The sequence below is a fragment of the Enhydra lutris genome, unplaced genomic scaffold, assembly GCF_002288905.1.
Source record: "Enhydra lutris kenyoni isolate GAN:26980312 unplaced genomic scaffold, ASM228890v2 scaffoldscaffold4, whole genome shotgun sequence".
Lineage (NCBI taxonomy): Eukaryota > Metazoa > Chordata > Mammalia > Carnivora > Mustelidae > Enhydra > Enhydra lutris.
This window is the reverse complement of record NW_019154088.1, coordinates 59,625,353-59,646,684: the sequence shown is the minus strand read 5'-3', so window position 1 is coordinate 59,646,684 and position 21,332 is coordinate 59,625,353. Positions and strand designations below refer to the sequence as shown.

Here is a 21,332-nt window from a genome sequence, read left to right as displayed (position 1 = left end):
GCTCTGCCATCTTTTCATTCAGAGTCTACAGTTTTTCCCCACAATTACACCCCTGCTAAATATCTCTTCTAAATGACAGCCCTAAATTCTAAAACCAGAAATGACTTAAGTGACTGTTTTATGACTGTGCATTTCGGGGGTGGGGGGCTCAAAAGTATTACCCCAAGCATTTCTTGTTAAAGAGAATTATGTCCTCTCTACCACATAACCGTAAATTAGTAATACCCAACCCTTTACTGGGCTCAGGGGCCAGGCCACCATGATTCAATCCCTGACTTCATTATGCCTTGGGGTCCACAAGTCCACATTCTTCACATGACTTTGCTGATGCTCTAGCATCCAAGTTAGGCTCTTGCTTGGTGAATGTCACACAGCTTCATTTCTGCATCGACACACCACTGATCGAAGTAACAGGATTCAGTTAAAATGCAAGCTAATTTTCTGGCGGTGGCTGTTATTTCATGTCAAAATACAGATGCTTTGAATTTACTCCTTAATATTTTATAGTCAATTCTACAAATATTTCTAAGTCTCCCCCCGCCAGCACCACCATACACAAACTTGTTACATAAGTTATAGCTACAGAAGAAAGAAGTAGCTGTTGGTGGAAAGGCTAGCTCGCTCTGGATATTTAAGGGTGAGCAAGCACTGAATCCCTCCTTGCTCTGCACCATGCTTACATGCTAGATCATTATCTGATGGCAAATCTTCCAGTTTTCCGGCTTGCCAGCACATATGAAGATGCTGAAGTTGACAAAGAACTCTTGCCTTGATATACAAAGTATTGCAAACACAGAGAGCTGGTCAGCTCTGTGTGCTCGTCCAGGTACCCGAGCAGTTTGCTTGTTACCGGTAGGGACTTACCTCCTCTCTTTGGTTGGGACTTGGTAAGTCTGGTGTAAGACTCTGGACCACTGGATTATCACATGTGCTTATTTTCTCAGCTGTCTCCTGTAAAGAAGAGAACCAGAAGTCCAGAAAACTTCCTGCCTTGGCTCATTTTACGTATCACCTGATTTCAGAAATGTCCAGAAAAGTCAAGCGCATTTAGAGAAAAGTTGGTTTGTTAGGGGGGAAAAAAATCAGTTCCCTAAGGTTTGTCTTTATTTGAAAGACTTTAATTTTCCAAAGCTCTCTAGCTAATAAGGAACCTACGAGGAATCTATACAATTCTGTATTTAAGTGGATTAATAGGAGAACTAAAATTAAGTGAAATTATATGCTAAAGGCCACCTTTCAAATAATAGGGGGAAAGATTAACTTATGAAATTTGGGAACTATTCTGGTATTTCATGAGAAAGTATAACCAAATCATTGTCTCACTCCTAATAATGGATTCTAATTGTATCTAATATTTATTAATTAATTTTTAGAGACAGTGCAAGCGGGGTTGGAGGGGTAGAGGGAGAGAGGGAGAGAGAGAATCTCAAGCAGACTCCATGCCCAGCATCCAACATAGAGGTTGATCTCACAACCCTGAGATCATGACCTGAGCCAAAATTAAGAGCTTCTCAGTCAATCAACCAACTAAGCCACCCAGGTGCCCCTGTACCTAATATGTAAATGTAAAGGTTATATCCTAAAAACTCTCTTTAAAAAAAGCGAATCTTTTTCTAATCTAGGAGTGGGGAAGGACTTTGAAAGCACGACAAGAAAGGGAAAGAATGTTAATATTAGTAACATAAAAAAATAATACTGTTTACCTTACAAAGCATCATAACCTAAGTTAAAAATAAATGAACAGACTGAGATAATAGCTTACAATGTGTTAATATCCTTAATATATATCCTTATTAAGTCAGTAAGAAAAACATCAAACCCTATGTAGAGAAGAAAGTCAAAGGGCATGAGCAAGCAATTCATAAAAGAAGAATACAAAACAGGAACACCTGGGTGGCAGAATCACTTAAGCGTCCCAATCCTGGTTCTAACTCTTGGTTTCGGCTCATGTCATGATCTCAGGGTCATGAGGTCAAGCCCCACATCAGGCTCCTCACTCAGAAGGAACTCGGCTTCAGACTCTCCCTCCCTTTGCCTCCTCCCCCCATGCCCCCCCCTTGCACATGTGCACATGTGCTCTCTTTCTCTCTCAAGTGAATAAATACATCTTTAAAAATAAGAATACAAAAGTCAATAAACACATATTCAACATTCTTAGAACATAAATGTCATTTAAACCACTGGATAAGCCTGGCTAAAACTGAAAGTAACCCATGTCAGTCTGGGGCATTTCCATGCATTCCTGTAAGGAATAAAACTGATACAGTGTTTCCAGAGGGCAAACTTTCTAGTTTGATAATGTGTGTGACACTTAAATGGATGTATACTTTGATCCAACACTCCCACTTATTAAGTTAACCAAGGTTAAACAATGGGAAAATGATATCTACACAAATAATTAATACCATGTGGTAGGAAAAGTATAATCGACCAATCTTGTTTGTTACAAGCTGCATGATCTCAGACAAGCTAACTGGGCTTCTCTGAGCCTCCGAGGTGGGTCTACTAAGACCTCACTCATGCATGTGATTACTAAACAAGATGACATATAGAAAGCATCTAAAAGTAACAAAATGTTACTTTTCAGCTTCTTATACTGAAAACAAGGGCTGTTATTAGAAAGGTACAAATCAGAACTAAAAGTAAAGCTGAGGCAAAATTGGAAAGGGAGGTCAGGAGAGTGAAATCTGGAAAGGCTAAGAATGCATTTTACTCAGCAGATAATCAGAATTGGTCATCAGATAATGGTTTTAGGAAGAGTCATCAGTTATGAAGATGCACTCAGAAAAATAACTGGAGGCTCTAAAACCAATTAGAAGGCTACTCCAGAAGCCCAGGGCAGAGTCACAACTGCCTGGAACAGGATGGCAAAATCATGGGAAGGAGGATGTAAAGACTGAATGGACATCACCTGGCCACGGACGGGACATGAAAGGCAAGAGAAGGGATGTACCTGAGAGGACTCTGAAGTTTGTCTTAGACTCTGAGGAAATAGTGGTGCCATCAACAGACATGGAGAAATTAGAAGCAGCGGTTTTTGAAGGAAGTGGCTAAAATGATTTGAGATGAAAAAAACACATCCAAAAAGAGAAATCTATCAGCAAGGTAGAAATGTAAAACAGACTTAAAGGAAAAGTCAAGACAAGAGGCTTGATGAGGGATCACTGGCACAGAGGGACTACCAAACGTACAGGAGGAGATAAAACTGCCCTGAGGGAAATGAGAGAAGGAAGGGGACAGAACACCAGACAAATGTCCACCATGATGTGGCTGGGGCAAGAGAAGGTGACAGAGGAGGGGCTGCAGGGAGATGAGACCAGAGGGCGCAGAATTTAGAAAGCCAAAGGAACCCTGCATTTCAGGAAGGAAAAGATGCGGATAGTGTCTAAAGTTGGAGAGATTAGTAAGGATTAGGACTCATTAAGGGGCATGAAACTGATGTTTTAGAAGTCACTGGCAATTTAAACATAGCCAGGGGCAAAAATTTGATTTATAATCAGGGGCCAAAGGTGAGAAGCCCCCAGTAAAGACTTCTGGGTATGAACAAGAGGAAGCATAGTAATGAACCCCAGGAAGCAGGATCGAGAAAGTCAATGCATTAAAGTAGCAAGCTGAGCCCAGTACAGGACATAAACACGTAAAAGGTAAGTTCCTTGCCATTTGCTGAACTGTGTACGTATGCGCATAAAAGTGTGGTAAGTCCTAATTGAGGTTCAGAATGCTTCCAGAATGAAGGGAAGGAGGAGGCTTCTTGGAGGAGGTGGAAGATGACAGGTCCTAGTGGGTGAATGAGCATGCTGTCTACAGGCGGGCTGGGAGAGAAGGGCATTCTGGGCATGCGAGGCAGGCTCTAAGACAGTCTGGGCTTTGGGATGCTCAGCTGGTTTAGAAGGGTGGGGTCACGAGGGAGAAAGACTTGCTGGAGATGGGGAGACTGACTACATCTCAGAGAGGGAAGGAACCGGTCAAGAGGCAGAGTCTGGTGCTGAGGTTTAATGAAAGGACTGGCCTGGGGGCAGGGATGGTGGGGGGGCAGGGGGCAGCCCTGGACCCGAGCCAGGAGCCCGGGGCAGGTGGCGATGATGCTGGGATATTTCAGAACAAGGGGAAAATATCGTTTTCACATTAGCTTATAATGATTTTCTAAGGTAAGAGCACTTGCCCTTTAGTCTGAGAGGCTGGAGAAGATTTGGAAGGTCACAACGAACAAAAAGAGATTAATATACATTACACACTACCTTGTTCAAAAAGAGGATTAAAGGGAGACTCCTCTCCCAACTACTCCCAAAAGAGGTGTGTCAAATGCTTTGAAACACTATGGTGAACCTTTTAAAGAGGGGCTCCTAGGGGAGCCTGGGTGGCTCAGTGGGTTAAGCCTCTGCCTTGGGCTCAGGTCATGATCCCGGGATCCTGGGATAGAGCCCCACACTAGGCTCTCTGCTCAGCGGGGAGCCTGATTCCCCCTCTCTCTCTGCCTGCCTCTCTGCCTGCTTGTGATCTCTCTCTGTCAAATATATAAATTAAAAAAGAATCTTTAAAAAAAAAAATAAAGAGGGGCTCCTTTGAGTTACATTAGTCTGAGTTCTCGCATATGAAGTTCTCGGAAAATACTCTCCTGTTATCACTGAGTACACAACAGAAATGCAAATAATAAGCAAGTACTTGGATGATTTTGAATTTGTGCAGAAGTAATGGTGAGAAACTTAAAACAAATTCAGCCCCCGCAAGTTCCCTCCCTAACAGTCTTTCAAACAAGAAATTCCTTGGACTTATGTCCTTTACTATCCCTGTGAACCCTCAACCACCAAATGCATTATGCTCAGTATTACCTGAATGATGGTTCCAGAGGACGAGGACGCTCTATCTTCCTTCAGATCCCTATCATGCTTCCAGAGTAAAGACCAAGACCCAGAAGATGGTTCTGCTTTCTTATCTCCGTTCTAACACAGTAATCACAATGGATTAGTGACTAAGTCATTTCCTACAATCCTCACAGCATCCTACTTACCTCTCTCGGAAAACTCAGTTTATCAGGCAGTGTAACCATAGCCCTTAATCTCCCACCTCCTCTGTTTTTCACCTCTTTCTTTGGCTAACTAAATCACAGGAGTCCAAATGCGGTTGACCTTCCTGAAGCCTAAAAGATATTCTGAAAAGTTGGAAGTCAGCTCACATCTCTAGAGAAGGTTCTTTAAAATGGTGCTTTAGGAATTTCATCTGCTTTGGTAAATGTAACCTAAAATGTTATCTTTAAATAATGGCCAGATGAACATGTGTTTTGCTGTTGGCAAAGACAAACAGTGGATATTATAAACGTATCAGCTCGGAGACAAATAGAGGTCTTAAATTAGAACCACACGCCCAGGCTGTCTGGTCTTGGCCCCAGTTCCTCCTCTGTTCTCACTATTCCGTCTGCTGTGAAGGGGCATAATCAGATTACGAAGCTGTCTGGTGGTCTGACCGTACAGCGTGCCTGTGCTCTCCCTTGTCCTACCACTCTGTTCCATGCTGTCCTGGTCTATAGGGAAGCCGGTGGTTCCATGTGAGAGTGGAGCTACTTTAACAGTCCATAAAATGAGCAGAGAAAGTGTCTAGTGGTTACATGTGAGACACAGAAAAGACCGATTGCTGCAAAAACAAGACCCATCATAACTTTTGTTTTTAAAGTATGAGATGAAAATTGATACCAGGAAAGACAACTGTCCATGTCCCCTTCAATCTGTTCTAACAAAGTCGTAAGGATGAGTAGTGTTAGCTGCTAACACAATGCTGTTTCAGACTAATAAATCTGGAAACAAATTCAAATCTGAAAAAATAAAGTTCTACAAAGCACACTGGGAGTGCTAACCCAGCAACATACTCTCCAAACTTCAGAGGATATACTCAGAAGTCAGGATATGACTAAGAACTTCACCTCCTCCCTTCTGCTAACGAGTGTGTCTGAATTACATTTCTCCTACTCGGGCAAGAAGTAGATTTAGACACACTTGACGTTAATAATGTAGGAGAATGGCTTCAATCGCCCTTATAAAACATCGGCATTACATTTTAAAATCCTTTGTTTCCATTCATTTTTAAGAGCTTCCCATTGAACTGAACTTCTTTTAGCGATCAGTTCTTATGCAATGTAATGAGAAAATCATGTTCCTTACTTCGCTCTTCAGGGAGCTCTCTTCTGCCTCTTCCGTGAGCGCTGGCAGGAAAGACATGGAACCGGTTTTGTTCACCTGAAAGGCACAGCACAAACACTTGTAGCCGCTTTGCTAGTCAACATCCCCAGGATCCTGGCCCGGCCGCGTCTTTATGTAGCTAATTCTTCACTCGCTTAATTGAAGAAGCCCGCCCACCCACGTAGGTCAAATCCTGTATCCCTTTTACCCACATCGCTCCCTGTGGCCCGTCCTCCAACAGTTCAAAATGGGATCCACGGCTGTGGGCTCCAAGTGGGCTTAGAGAGGGGTCGGGTCTATTTTTGACTTTGCACTGGGCTAACCTGTTATGATAAAGATCCTTCCAGGGATGCTCCCACCCTCCTGCCCGTGGAATTCCATTCACACCTCAAGTAACCTGGACCTAAGAATTCCAGGTTGAGTTCAGAACAGACTCAGCCCGAGGATTTATATTCCCTAGTGAACAATCTCAGGCAAATAGCTCCACTTTTAAAATTCCCATAGGCCAGGGGTGCCTGGGTGGCTTAGTGGGTTAAAGCCTCTGCCTTCAGCTCAGGTCATGATCCCAGGGTCCTGGGATTGAGCCCCACATCGGGCTCTCTGCTCAGCATGGAGCCTGCTTCCTCCTCTCTCTCTGCCTGCCTCTCTGCCTACTTGTGATCTCGGTTTGTCAAATAAATAAATAAATAAAAATCTTAAAAAAAAAAAAAAAAATTCCCGTAGGCCATCACCCTAGATGCCACAGGCTTTTCAGGGGACAAATAACACCGATTCAGCACTCCTGTGGGGGAGTGGGACCAACATTAGCCTGAAGTCCTACCCACCTTCCACTCAGAATCCCTCTCAGCCACTCCCTCCTCCTCTGATGCTCCACTTGACGGCATTTCTTGTTCTAATGCTGGTTGGTCTTGCTGTAAATGCTGGTGAAGGGTTAGTATGGCAGCCTTCAGGTCCACCAGCAGGTTCTCTTTCTTCTGGTTCAAACTCAGAATCTGCTTTTCCATACCTTCGATATCTCCCTGTGCAGAAAGAGCATTTGCATCGCTGTGAGCCATCTGAGGCTGCTGCCTACCCCCAGGAGCTTGCATCATTTGGTGTAAGGGGGTGATGAGTGTTCTATGCTATTCGGTGTGCAGAGCCAGGAGCGAATGTCTGGGATGGTACAGCTCCTCCCCATCCTGGCTGTGTTGCCAAATGACCTGGCAAGGGTTTATAAGCTCCCTCATAGGACAACTTAGCTTCACTGGACACCCGGTCCATCAGATTCACATTTGTTAATACTAACACTTAGTTTTGCAGAAAACACAACAGAGTTTTCTGCAAAGGTAAGTGTTAATATTAGCAAATGTGAATTTTTTAAATATCAACTACTGAAAGGTTGACATATTTGGAGGATCTGTGTAACTGGCCAAACAAAATTTTCCACACAATCAAGCATGATGTCATAAAACCATGCACGGTTAGAAGATCCATTCAAAATACAAACAGGCCAATGAACCTTAATCCAAGGGCATGAAAGTTCAATGACATGGCTTTGGATTCCATTTAATGACAAAACTGGGAGTAACTTCCACTGGTTGGAGTTTAGTTTCAAAGAATCTCTACAATTATTCAGAAGGGTTATTAAAATATTCCTTTCTTTTCCAAGTACATGTTGTTGAGAGGCTGGGTTGTTTTCATATACTTCAAACACAACTACATACTTCAACAGACGGAATGCAGAAGCAGACGAGAACCTAGCTGTCTTCTACCAAGCCAGACATTTGAGATTTGCAAAAATGTAAAACTCCTCTCACCACATATTCTTTTGGAAACTGTAACTTCTCCCATAAAAATATGTTATTTCTATCAATATGTAATGGGTTATTTTTATTTTAAAATAAACTAAATTATTTTTACATGTTTGAGTTTTCATTTCTTTCTCTATCAGCAGATATGATTCACATAAACCAAAGCTCTTTGGGGTCCTCGTATTTTTTAATGTAATGGGAAATTTAACAGATTTACCATACTGAGTCTTTAATGTTGAGTCTGCCTTACTGAGTCCACACCTAATAGGTGTGTCCCCTTCGACCCCTCTGTTGGTAATTCACTTTAGACCTCACAGCTAGCAAGTGTCACAACCTGGTTTGGAATACCATAGCATTCGCCTGCCCAATCAGCTCGATAGTAGGATAAACGCGGCTCTTTACAACACTTGGCACACACTCAGGTTTTTTGTTATAGAAACATTAATTCAAAAATAAAGACTAAATTTAAAAAAAAAAGCCTAGCAGTAGAGAGTCAATATGAACACCACTATAACTGGGTCCACAGGATGTTGCTAATTATGGCATATGGAAATACTACTTAGTATATGTCTTCATTACAACAGGGCTCAGGGTCTTTACCTACAAAAAGCCCAGCCCACCTACCCTGCCTGGCCCCCATCTCAAAAAGTGAGATGGAAAGTCAGGTTGTTCAAATATCCTGTGTTACACCAGCTTCTTCAGTAGCAGAGCAAATTCAGACCCAAATGCACCTCTTTTATGAAACAGGAATGGAAAGTGAATTTACACATAATGTACCTTCAACTGGAAGAGAGAAGGAAGAAACACATCATACCATCCCAAGGCAGATTCTAGACACTAATGGCTTGGTGAGTGATTACAGAATGAACTGCAGGGCAAATAAATGAAAGAGACATACCTGTACTTCTGTCAGGTTGGCAGCTTGGTCTGGTGATACACATTCATGGGAGAACTCAGCTAAATAATTATTTAAGATCTGCTTCAAATTTTCTATGTCTTCATTGCATTCATCAGTCTGTTTTATGACGATCTATAAAATAAGCCCCCCAAAAGAAGAATCTTTGTCATAATCTAAGGACTAGATTCATGGATTACTTTCAATGCCCACCCCCACCACAAGTTTCAATCAATTACAACAAATACACACCCACACTGTTTCCAAGAGAAAATGGTAGCCTAAATACGGAGAGAAATAGAGCTGGTACCTGACTTTCTTGCTCTACTGGATGCCGGGACACCTTGAGCAGTGCTTGGAGTACAAGCATAGTAAGACATGCTTTTGCTCTTAAGTATTTCCGGTTTAGTGGGCTTATTCTGGGAAGCATTTTATGGCACGTTAACAGGAAGTTGCCAAGTTTTATGAAAATACAGGCTCTTTTAATGCCTGCTCCATGTGATGCTTTCCACACAGAAAGGTGACATTACTAATTCGGAATGGAAATGGCATGTGATCTGAGAGATGATGAATTTTCCCACTGAACCATGTCCTCAGCTGGCAGCCCCGTAGGATTAGTGATGTGCATTTTATGAGTAAGAGGTTGAGGGTTCAAGAGCAGTCTGAGTTTGTAGGAGGAAATGGCAAAGTTAACCAGAACAACACACCAAATCTAGTGTCAAGAAGTAGTGAGGCTCAAACCTATCTGTGTACTAAACTGTATGTTCCAAGTATGATAGAATGATAAAAGACAGCTATTTCCTTGGTACGCTACACAATGAAGCAAAATGCCTTTTAAAACTTCAAAGTTCCTGGCCAGTGTAGAATTCTTCCTTGTATTTTCTTTAATATTTAATCAGAATTTTAGCTGTAGGCTAGAAATAACTAAATATGTTCACTGTACACACCTGATCCCCAGCCCTCAATAACAAGCTACATCCTATTACCCACCCACCCCCCAAGTAATTTGTCTTGTTTTCCACAATGAGGGCACTTACAATATCCAAAATAGAAATAAAAAGAAATGTACCATATTCTAATGATTTTCATTACCACTGGCTTACTTAATTTTGAAATACATGAGATGTATTTCTACCTACACAATAACAATGGAAAATTTTAGCAGCACAGTTTGAGACCTAACTTGACACAAAATATAATTTCCTCTTCTATTTCCCCTCTTCTCATCCTATGAAGAAGCCACTTAAAAGCATAGTTACAACTGTTATTTTCTTTTCCTGACCAGAAACCAAAAAAGCAGAAAAAAACCGTAAAAAGAATAGATCAAATTTTGTATCTCTTTGTTTTCTTCTCTTTATCATATTAAAAAGCAGTACAGAGAGCACCTGATTTTTTTTCTCCCTGTGGTTGTTAGGAAATGACATTGGCTAGTCAGTAGCCAGGACAGAGAGACTCTATGAGTTAAGACTCAAACCAGAGTTACAGTATCTTCAAATCTTAGGAGAACACAGAGTAGCCAGCTAAATAGGAATGAACTGAAGAGGGACAAAGAGCAGCTTTCTCCCTATAATCAGGTGGCGGCTGAAGTAGGGGAAAAAGAGAAAGAAACCTTTTCTCCTCCTTTTCCAGCCCATCTAATCAGGAAAAGCCAGTGGGTGGTTGGGAGAGTAGGGTGGTATCTACCAATGGAGTTGAAAAATCTGTGGAATTTAAGGCTCTTTCAGCAACTTTCTGTTCTTGTGAAAGTGGTTACTAATCTAGTAAAGCAAACCAAAGAAAAATGTAATTTCTATCTAATAATTATTCCTGACTTGGGCCTGGAGATCAGTCAAAACATAAGAATTAAAAAATAAATAAATAAAATAAAACACAAAACAAAAAACGCCCAAAAAACCAACTTTCTGGGGAGAGGCTGAAAGATGTCACCAGTTACAAGGAAGAGACCCTGGTATGGAGAATGAATGATACCAGGAGTCTAGAAACTCAAATTCCTGTCTTATTTGCACACAAATGGATTTGGACACAAGTTAACTCCGTGGTCTTTCAGCAAATCATCTAACCTTCTGACTTTTGTCCCCTTATATGGAAAAATAAGGCAGGCAAGGTGCCTCCTCTATCTGTATCATATGTTAAAGAGTAAAATGAGATGATTAATAGAAAAGGAACTGAGATGTATAGAGAGGTTATTGTGGTGCTGGCTACTGTAAGCGTCTCATGAAACTGCAAATATACTGCTCAGGTTCAAATCTCTCCCCACAGTATTTACTTGTGGAGGTCTTCAATAACTGTAGGATAGAATCAAACAGATCGTAACTATGCTTTAGTGCCTCGGACCGAACAAGAGTAAGAACTGAGCATTTGAGCAGTAAGATACTCTCTTTCATCAAATGCCTCCTCCTGGATAGTAAGACTGGAAGAGAACAGAAAGGAATCAACAAAGGCGGCATCTTGAGGGTCATAAGAATCTCACCGACCCAACCATTAAAACCGAAAACAAAACCATCTTTTGCCACACATTTTCAGCCAGTAAGTTGGCTGCCATCTTCATAATGGCTCACCCTTAATAGTTCGTTTTGTTCCCGAGTCACATTGTCCAACAGTTTAATATCCTGTAAAAGCTGGTTTGTTCGCTGAAACACAGGTAGAGGTTTCATTCCTGCCTGGGGCCTCCGCAGTTCCATTTGGTAAGACATGAGTTCAGCAATGGCTTTCTTCACCGGACGGATGTTTTCAAGTATGACCTTAATTGCATCAGATAAGCATGATACATCAATGAAAAGAAATGGCCACTGATAAGTCTGTACAAAATGAAAATACTGTATGATTTAGTCTTTAATCTATAGTTTTCATTTTTAAAGCATTTCCGTGTCTCAGACTCAAAAGAATTCTCAGATCACTTGTGACCAGATAGCTGAAGGTCTCAGGAAAGAAGGCCTGGGGCAAGAGTAACCTGCCAGGGCTAGGTTCTGTGTTTGAACCACCCCAGCCTTCCTTCTCTTCCCTTCTCCATCCCTCTCTGCAGAACTGGTGCTTTGAGTGAGCTGTGCAAGGACAAGTGCTGTCTTTGACATTCAGAGCACCTGAGCCTAGCATGGGGCCTCCCACAGGAGGCGCTTAAAAAAATACTTGAATTGAATGGTACTGCCAAATTTCCGAAGTCCCAAAAATATAATAATATTTTGCTTGACTGACATCTGCTCCAACAGGACTTGGATTTATATAATCCTGGGAGGCAGGTATCAGAACTTCCATGTCACAGTAAGGAAACTGAGTACACAGAAGTTAGAAGACCCTGGAGGTCAGACTGTAAGAGGCAGGGCTGGGATTAGAGCCCAGGTGACCTGATTCCAAAGCACAGGCTCCTAAGTGCTAGGCTGAGAGGGCATCACTGTCCGTATGCTGTTTAATATGTTCCAGATCCTGTGCTGGGGCTCTGTATACACCGTAATTGTCCAGTACAAACACCACAATACCAATGTGCAGATATGGAAGAGAACCCAAGAAATGTTAACTAATTGCTTCAAGTCACATAGCCTGTAAGCATGCACTTGGGTCTAGAACCTGGTTCTCTTGACTTAGAGGCTCAAGCTCTTGAACTATTAAGCACCGGGATTTGATGTTAAGGCAAAATTCCCAAACTTTGAAGTTTTCAGAAAAAATTAAATGAAAACAACAAAAAAACTTACAGGAAAATTACCTTTTTACAGACAGTACTGCATGATTTAAAACATGGTATTTATTGTCATTCCTATCTATTTCCCAACTTTATTTTGGTATTACTCTAGCAAGACTAAGTACTTTTTATCATATTGCACTATTACATATTCAAAAATAAATATAATAATTATTATGAGAAAATGTTTTTAATAATGATCCATGCTTCCTTACCTCTCCATGCTTAAGATGTTCTTCTGGTGAAAAATCAAATATTTCTTTTGATAAGAGGACAGCTTTGATTTTTGAAACTTTTTTCTCTACTGATTTTACTTCAGTTTCGATAGCCACCACATCCTAGAATTTCAGAAACAAAAATTCTATATATTGTAATGTTAATAATATATAAAACACAATTTACTGCTATGTATTCTATTCTATTTAACCAAAAATGTTTGTCACTTGTACCTCTTAAAAATTAACCAAGTCTATCTCCAACAAATGGTGTTGGGAAAACTGGACAGCTATCTGGAAAAGAATGAAACTGGACCACTTTCTTACACCATACACAAAAATAAATTAAAATGGATTAAAGACCTAACTGTAAGACCTGAAATCATAAAAATCCTAGAGGAGCACAAGGCCCTTACTTCTTTAACATTGGCCATAACATCTCTCTAGCTTTGTCTCCTGAGGCAAAGGAAACAAAAGCAAAAATAAACCACTCGGTCTACATAAAAACAAAAAGCTTCTGCAGAGCAAAAGAAACAATCAAGAAAACTAAAAGGCATTCTATGGAACAGGAGATGATATGTGCAAAGGACATATCCAATAAAGGGTTAGTACCCAAAATATATAAAGAACTTATACAGTTCAACACCAAAAAATCCAAGTAATCCAATTAAAAATGGGAGGGGCTCCTGGGTGGCTCAGTGGGTTAAAGCCTCTGCCTTCAGCTCAGGTCATGATCTCAGGGTCCTGGGATCGAGCCCCGCATCGGGTTCTCTCTGCTCAGCAGGGAGCCTGCTTCCCCCTCTCTCTCTGCCTGCCTCTCTACTTGTGATCTCTCTCTGTCAAATAAATAAATAAAATCTTTAAAAAATAAATAAATAAATAAATAAATAAATAAAAATGGGAAGAAGACGTGAACAAGCATTTCACCAAAGATGACATCCAGATGGCCAACAGACACGTGAAAAGATGCTCAACATCATCAGGGAAACGCAAATCAAAACCACAGTGAGAAATCTCCTTACACCTGTCAGAATGGCTAAAATAAAAAACACAAGAAACAAGTGATGGCAAGGATGTGGAGAAAAAAGAAATGTGTGCTGTTGGGGGGGCGATGCAAACTGGTGCAGTCACTGTGGTAAACAGTATGGACGACCCTCAAAAACTTAAAAATAGAACAGAATTCTATTCTACTCTAAGAAGAGAATAGAGTAGAACAGAAAAAAAAAAAAAAGATCCAGTAATTCCACTACTGGTAAAGAATACAAACACGCTAATCTGAAGACATATAGTACCCTATGTTTATTGCAGCATTATTTGTAATAGACAAATTATGTAAGCAGCCCAAGTGATCATCGACAGATGAGTGCATAAAGAAGATGTAGGATGTGGGGTGTGTGTGTGTGTGTGAGAGAGAGAGAGAGAGAGAGAGAGAGAGAGAGAGGGAGAGAGAGAGAGAGAGAGAGAGAGAGAGAGAAATGGAGTATTACTCAGCCATTAAAAAGAATGAAATCTTGCCATTTGCAACAAGATGGATGGATCTAGAAAGTATAATGCTAAGTGAAGCCAGTCAGAGAAAAGACAAATACCGTATGACTTCACTTATATGTGGAATTCAGGAAACAAAACAAATGAACAGAGGGGGGGAAAGAGACAAACCAAAAAACAGATTCTTAACCATAGAGAACAAATTGATGGACCATAGGAAAGGTGGGTGGGCAATGGGGGAAATTGGTGAAGAGGATTAAAAGTGTACTTATTGTGATGAGCCCTGAGCAACATGCAGAACTGCTGAATGACTATTCTGAATGCCCGAAACTAATGTAACACTGTACATTAACTATCCTAGAATTAAAACAAAACAAAACAAAAAACTAGTAACGTGTACATACATGTTGACTGCTTTCAATAAAAATGTCATTCTATTAAGAGCATGTCAAACTATAAAGCGCTGCTTATACCTTCTTGAGATAAAACTTCTCTTAAGGCCAATTTTCAATTACACTATGAGAAGAAAAGTATTATGCATCTGAGTCAATTTTTTTTTTTTAAGATTTTATTTGTTCATGAGAAACAGAGAGAGGGAGGCAGAGGCAGAGAGAGAGAGACCCCGATGCAGGACTTGATCCCAGGACCCTGGGATCATGACCTGAGCCAAAGGCAGACACTTAACTAAGTCACCCAAGAGCCCTGAGTCCATTTTTTTAAACATTATTTGTATTTTTAGTAATTTCTACACCCAGTGTGGGGCTTAAACTCATGACCCTGAGATCAAAAGTTGTATGCTCTTCCAACTGAGCCAGCCAGGCACCCCTGAATCAATTTTTAAGTAAATTCTCAATACCTACACACTCTTTAGGTTTATCTTTGGAATGTGCTTAAACAATTACAAGTGGGTCTAACATTTTAAAAAATTATATCATTTATGTAAAATGATAAAGTCACCCTTGGAAAACACACACAAAAGGAGCTGGGAATATCGGCAGGATTTTCTTGCCAAACCCCTAATGAACTCTTGTCATACAGAGTCACTAAATTACTTTATAATATCCTCAAGATTAATTTAAACAACAGATCATTTGTCTAGTAGTTACTCTCTCATCAATGTCAACCTCTAGGACTTAGCCAAGAACCTCACAGTGAAAATGCTGCAGTGTGTGCTGTAAAGCTACACACGGGCTACAAACCCCATGCACGGAAGAATACATGCTATAAAACCATAACGGATGAATACAGGCTACAAACCCTACATACTAACGTCTACTTGCACTGTAAGAAGGCCTTCAGACCTTTACTTAAAGAGCTCAATGCATGGGGCGCCTGGGTGGCTCAGTGGGTTAAAGCCTCTGCCTTCAGCTCAGGTCATGATCTCAGGGTCCTGGGGATCGAGCCCCGCATAGGGCTCTTTGCTCAGCAGGAAGCCTGCTTCCCTCTCTCTCTCTCTGTCTGCCTTTCTGTGTGCTTGTGATCTCTGTCAAATAAATAAAATCTTAAAAAAATAATAAAAAAAAAATAAAGAGCTCAATGCAGAGGGGTGCCTAGGTAGCTCAGCCTTCAGTGTCGAAGTGTCTGCCTTCAGCTCAGGTTATGATCCCAGGGTCCTAGGATCGAGTCCCACATCATGCTCCCGGCTCAGTGGGCAATCTGTTTCCTCTCCCTCTAACCCCAGTTTGTGCGTTCTCTCTCTCTCTCTCTCTCAAATAAATAAATAAAATCTTAAAAAAAAAAAAAAAAGAGCTCAATGCAGAGACACTGTAGCCACCAAAAGGTATAGCTAGTAACAAAAGGGGATAGGATTTAAACACTACATAGAATCAGGTTGAGGATTTCCAAATCACAGCAGTTTAAGCCATTTAATATCAGATAAATGTAACTTTATAAGCAAATGAAACAATGAGTATAGCAACTTTGTAGTGATATCTCCAAGTTATGAAATGAAGTTAAATTATGTTGGAATAATTTTTCCATCTTATATTGAAAAATATATAAAAAAGCATACAGTATCTCTTAGCATAATTTCTATCAAAAATTGTCAAAGCATTTAAAACCCTTGAAATAAGCTTCAATAACCAAGAATGTTTAATGATTATCATTCCCTGAAGTTACGTAAGTGTGGCACAGGGAATGTAACTGAGAAACAAAAAATAAATAATTAAGACTAATTGTATCTGCCTCTGCTATGCGACTTCATCCTTCAATAACTGCCTCACACATCTCAAGCTAAAATAAATAAAATTATTTAAAAATCCTGTGGCTCCCCCTCAGTAAATATTTGCTACTGGTGAATAAAGACGTGGGAGGTTATCTCCCTCTTTGCTAATCTGGGCTTTTATATCAACAATATCGCCTCTCTGACAAAGAAAAAAGAGTGAGCATATCTGATCAGGATTCTTTCCTTTAAATAGACCATTTCTGGACTGAGAATGGGGTTTGAACCATGGGCTGCAAATTAAAGTAAAATATAATTCAAGAAATAAGAACATAGGGGCACCTAGGTGGCTCAGTCAGCTAAGCATCTGGCTCCTGCTTTTGGGTCAGGTCATGATCTCAGAGTTGTGAGATCAAGCCCTGCATCAGGCTCCTGGCTTAGCAGGGAGTCTCCTTGAGATTCTCTGCCTCTTCCTCTGCTCCCCCTTCCCCCACTTGCTCACCCTCTCTACAATAAATAAATCCTTTTTTTAAAATTTTATTTATTTATTTGACAAAGAAAGTTCACAAGTAGGCAGAGAGAGAGGAGGAGGAGGAAGCAGGCTCCCTGCCAAGCAGAGAGCCTGATGCGGGACTCGATCCCAGGACCCCAAGATCATGACCTGAGCCGAAGGCAGAGGCGTAACCCACTGAGCCACCCAGGCGCCCCAATAAATAAATTCTTAAAAAAAAAAAAAGAAAGAAAAAGAAAAACATAAGTGAAAAATGTACCAGATCAATGTCTCCATATAATTAGGAGTTGATTAGCAGTATAACTCTAATTTACTAAATGAAATATAAATTAAAAATAAGAAATAACATTTTTAAAGTGCCAACTTACATCAGCCACCCTCTGAATCTGTGGAAGGCTTTCCATTATTTTTTGTTGTAAAGCTGCTACTTGACGACTTAACTCTTGTACAGACTGTGCTAAATCATCGGTTTCAAAAATTATTGACAAGTCTTCTAGATCCGTGAAAATTGAATGCAAAAGATTGTGTTTCTGTTCTGAATCTTCCAAAGCCATCTACACAATGGAAACAAAGGAAAAAAGAGAGAACATCAGGATACTGAAACAAGTTGATTAAAATTTAAATCAAAGAAAATTCTGTAACTATGTATGATGATGTGAATATCAAATTACATTGCACACCAGAAACTCATACAATGTGTGTCAATTATACCTTAGTAAGAAAAAATGTGAATTAGAGAAATTTTAAATTTGTCTCAGTATTTCAAACACCTATTCGTATCATTTCATAATAGAACACTAAACGCTCTACATTCTCAACAGCACTGGGTGACTTTATTTTTTTATTTTTATGTATTTTTTTAAAGATTCACTATTTTATTATTAATTCTTCTTCTTATCTTTTTAAGAGACAGACATAGAGAGCACAAGCAGGGAGAGGAAGAGAGAGAGAGAGAATCTCCAGCAGGCTCTATGCTCAGCATGAAGCCCAATGTGGGGCTCCATCTCACAACCCTGAGATCATGATCTCAGCTGAAATCAAGAGTCAGACACTCAACCAACTGAGCCACCTGGGTACTCCACCAACACTGCATGACCTAAGAGCATCTACCCCATTCTGGTGGGCTTCCAGCAGCTACTTTATACTATGTAACCCTGATCCTACAGCCGTTGGTAACAGAAGTAGGAACGCTAATTTGAAATTGGGGCCAAGGAAGCCATTCAGGCTCTCTCTCATTGGCTGGACTAATAATTTTGGGAACATGAATTTGAGAGAAATAGGTAAACGAAGTGGGTATAGGAAATGAAGAGGCAATCCTGTGGCTTGCCAGTCCTGGTGCCAGTGATCTCCTCAGGCCCTCCCACACGATGCTACTGACTTCTGTACCATCGAGTTGACCCTGATAACTTGGGCACCAAAGGAGCACTAGCTAATACAACTAAATGGAAGTGAAAAACCTCCATTTTTATAATTTCTTAGGCATTCCTCTTTATAATTTCTGTTTCCTTTTAACAATTAAAATATATTAACTTTTGAGGTGGCTGGGTGGCTTAGTCACTAAGTTTCTGTCTTCGGTTGCAGTTATGATCCCAGGGTCCTGGGATCGAGCCCTGCATCAGGCTCCCAGCTCAGTGGGGAGCCTGCTTCTCCCTCTCCTTCTGCCTCTCCCCCTGCTTGTGCTCTCTTGTTCTCTCTGTCAAATGAATACATAAAATCTTAAAAAAATTTTTTTTAAATGTATTAACTTCCAAACCTAACATTTCACCAAAATATCTATCTCAGTATCCAACTGCAAATGTTCAATCTGCTCATGCAGTCTTCAGGTAATTCCATAAAACATAATACGGTATGAGAAAAAACATTTACTTAATTCAATGAGAATTCTAGTCATATGTCTCTAAAACTTATGAGGTTATTCAGAACTTTACATTGTTCAAATTAAAAATACTAGAAGAACACTTTATGGAAAACAAACCTTAAAGCCAATGCTTTTTTTTTTTTTTAACCAATAATACTATTTATAACAGCATCAAAACAAAAAATATTTAGGGATAAATTCAACAATTTATGTGTAACACCTGTACACTGAAGATTATGAAACACTGCTGGGAAAAATTAAAGAAGACCAAAATAAAAAGATACATCATGTTCCTGGACTGGAACAGTCAATATGGTTAAGATGTCAATTCTTGTCAAACTGATTAACAGATTTAATGCAATCCATTCAAAATTCCAATAGGCCTGTGTATATTGATAAGCTGATTCCAAAATGTACATGGAACCACAAAAGATCCAGATTAGCCAAAACAAATTTAAGAAAGAGCTAGCTGTAGAATTTATGTGACTGGGTTTCAAGATTTACTATAAAGCTACAATAATCCAGACTGTGTCACATCAGTGAAAGGACACACGGATCAGCAGAACAGATGAGAGAGCCGAGAATTAGACCCACACTGATTTTCAACAAGGCAGCTGATTTATTATTTTTAATTATTTTTTTGGAAGATTTTTATTTATTTGACAGAAAGAGACACACAGAGAGAGGGAACACAAGCAGGGCGAGTGGGAGAGGGAGAAGCAGGCTTCCCGCTGAGTAGGGAGCCCAATGTGGGCCTCGATCCCAGCACCCTGGGACCATGACCTGAGCTGAAGGCAGGCGCTTAACGACTGAGCCACCCAGGCGCCCAAGGCAGCTGATTTTAAATAAGGCACTGAAGTAAGGCAATGGTGAGTCTTTTCAACAAATAGTGAACACTCAATATATTCCCACAGAAAAAAATGAACCTTCATACCATATTAAAAAATAAACCTGAAATTGATCTAAGAAGTAAAGCTATAAGATTTCTAGAAGAAAAGACAGGAGGAGGCTCTTGTGACCTTGGGTTAGGTACAGATTCCTTAGATACAACACAGAAGGCTAAGCCATAAAAGAAAAATACTGATGAACTTGACTCCATCAAATCACTAATACTGGCTCTCTGAAAGACACGACTGAGAGAAGGAAAAGGCAAGCCACAGACCAGGAGGGTATCTGTAAATCATGTATCTGATAAAGGACTGGTTTTTAGAGTATTTTATAAATAACACTTACAATTCAATAACAGAAAGACAAACAGGCCAATTAAAAATTTCAACAGACATATCACAAAGGAAGTGTACAAATGACAAACACACAAGTAAATTACATAAATAAGTAGTGAGTCATAAAGAAAGGCCATTTAAACCACCCCAGAAGATACCACCACGTACCACTAGAATGGCTAAAATTTGAAAGACAGATAATATTAAGTATAGATGAGAATATGGAGCAATTAGAACCCACATGGCCAGGGGCACCTGGGTGGCTCAGTGGGTTAAGACCTCTGCCTTCGGCTCAGGTCAAGATCTCAGGGTCCTGGGATGGAGCCCCACATCGGGCTCTCTGCTCAGTAGGGAGCGTGCCCCCCCCACCTGCCCCCGCCTGCCTCTCTGCCTACTTGTGATCTCTGTCAAATAAATAAAAAAAAAATTAAAAAAAAAAAAAAAAAAAAAAAAAAAAAACCTCACATGGCCAGGGGGCTGAAAATGGTCCAGCCATCATAGAAAACAATCTGACAGTTTCTCATTCAGTTAAATACTTACCATAAAAGTCAGCAAACATACTCCTAGGTATTTACCAAATGATGCGACATGAAGACATACATCCACACAAAGATCTGTATATGAACATTCACAGCAGCTTTGCTACAGTAGCCTGTGACAGGCAGCTTCTAAGTGGACCCCCAGATCCCTATCTCCTGATACTCATTCCCTTATAATCAGCTCCTTTGAATGGAGACTGGGCTTACTGTTTCACCAGCTTATTTACTATTGGCTTTACTGATTTACATACTGAGATGTCACTTCCAAGATTAGGTTATAAAAAGACTGCTTCTATCCTGGGGGCTTTCCCTCTTTAGACTGCTCACAGTTAGTAAAGTTAGCTACTGTGCCATGAGGCAGCCTTGCGGGGAGGGCCATGGAAGTGCATGTTTTGAGGCCTGCCAATGGCCAAGTGAATGACCTTGGAAGTACATCCTGTCTTTTCCCTCACCCAAACTGAGGCTTGACTGCATTCTTACAAGAGACCTTGAGCCAGAGGCACTCAGCAAAGCCATGCCTGAATTCCTGACCCACAGAAATGGAGATAATCAATGTTTATTGTTCTAAGCTGCTAGCCTAGCACAGCCCAAAACTTGAAACAAGCCAAATGTCCATTAACTGGTGAAAGGATAAACATATTGCACATTTCCCTAAATGGGACACTACTCACCTACCAAAAGAATAAACTCTCTATAAACATTAAGCTGAATGAATCTTGAAAACATTATGCCAAATAAACAAAGTCAGGTATGAAAGGTATATACCACATGATTCTATTTATAGGACCCCATGGAAAAGGACAAACTATATT

At 40.3% G+C, this 21,332-nt stretch overlaps 1 protein-coding gene across 1 annotated transcript in view; it reads right to left on the bottom strand.

The window, feature by feature from the left end:
* The window catches only part of LOC111159679 (spectrin repeat containing nuclear envelope protein 2), a 275,318-nt gene that overhangs the window by 101,910 nt on the left and 152,076 nt on the right, over nucleotides 1–21,332 (bottom strand). The window contains 8 exon segments of the mRNA XM_022522256.1: nucleotides 865–951; nucleotides 4,830–4,940; nucleotides 6,153–6,227; nucleotides 6,995–7,189; nucleotides 8,859–8,990; nucleotides 11,414–11,596; nucleotides 12,744–12,866; nucleotides 17,269–17,454. Coding sequence (XP_022377964.1) covers nucleotides 865–951; nucleotides 4,830–4,940; nucleotides 6,153–6,227; nucleotides 6,995–7,189; nucleotides 8,859–8,990; nucleotides 11,414–11,596; nucleotides 12,744–12,866; nucleotides 17,269–17,454 — 1,092 coding nt within the window.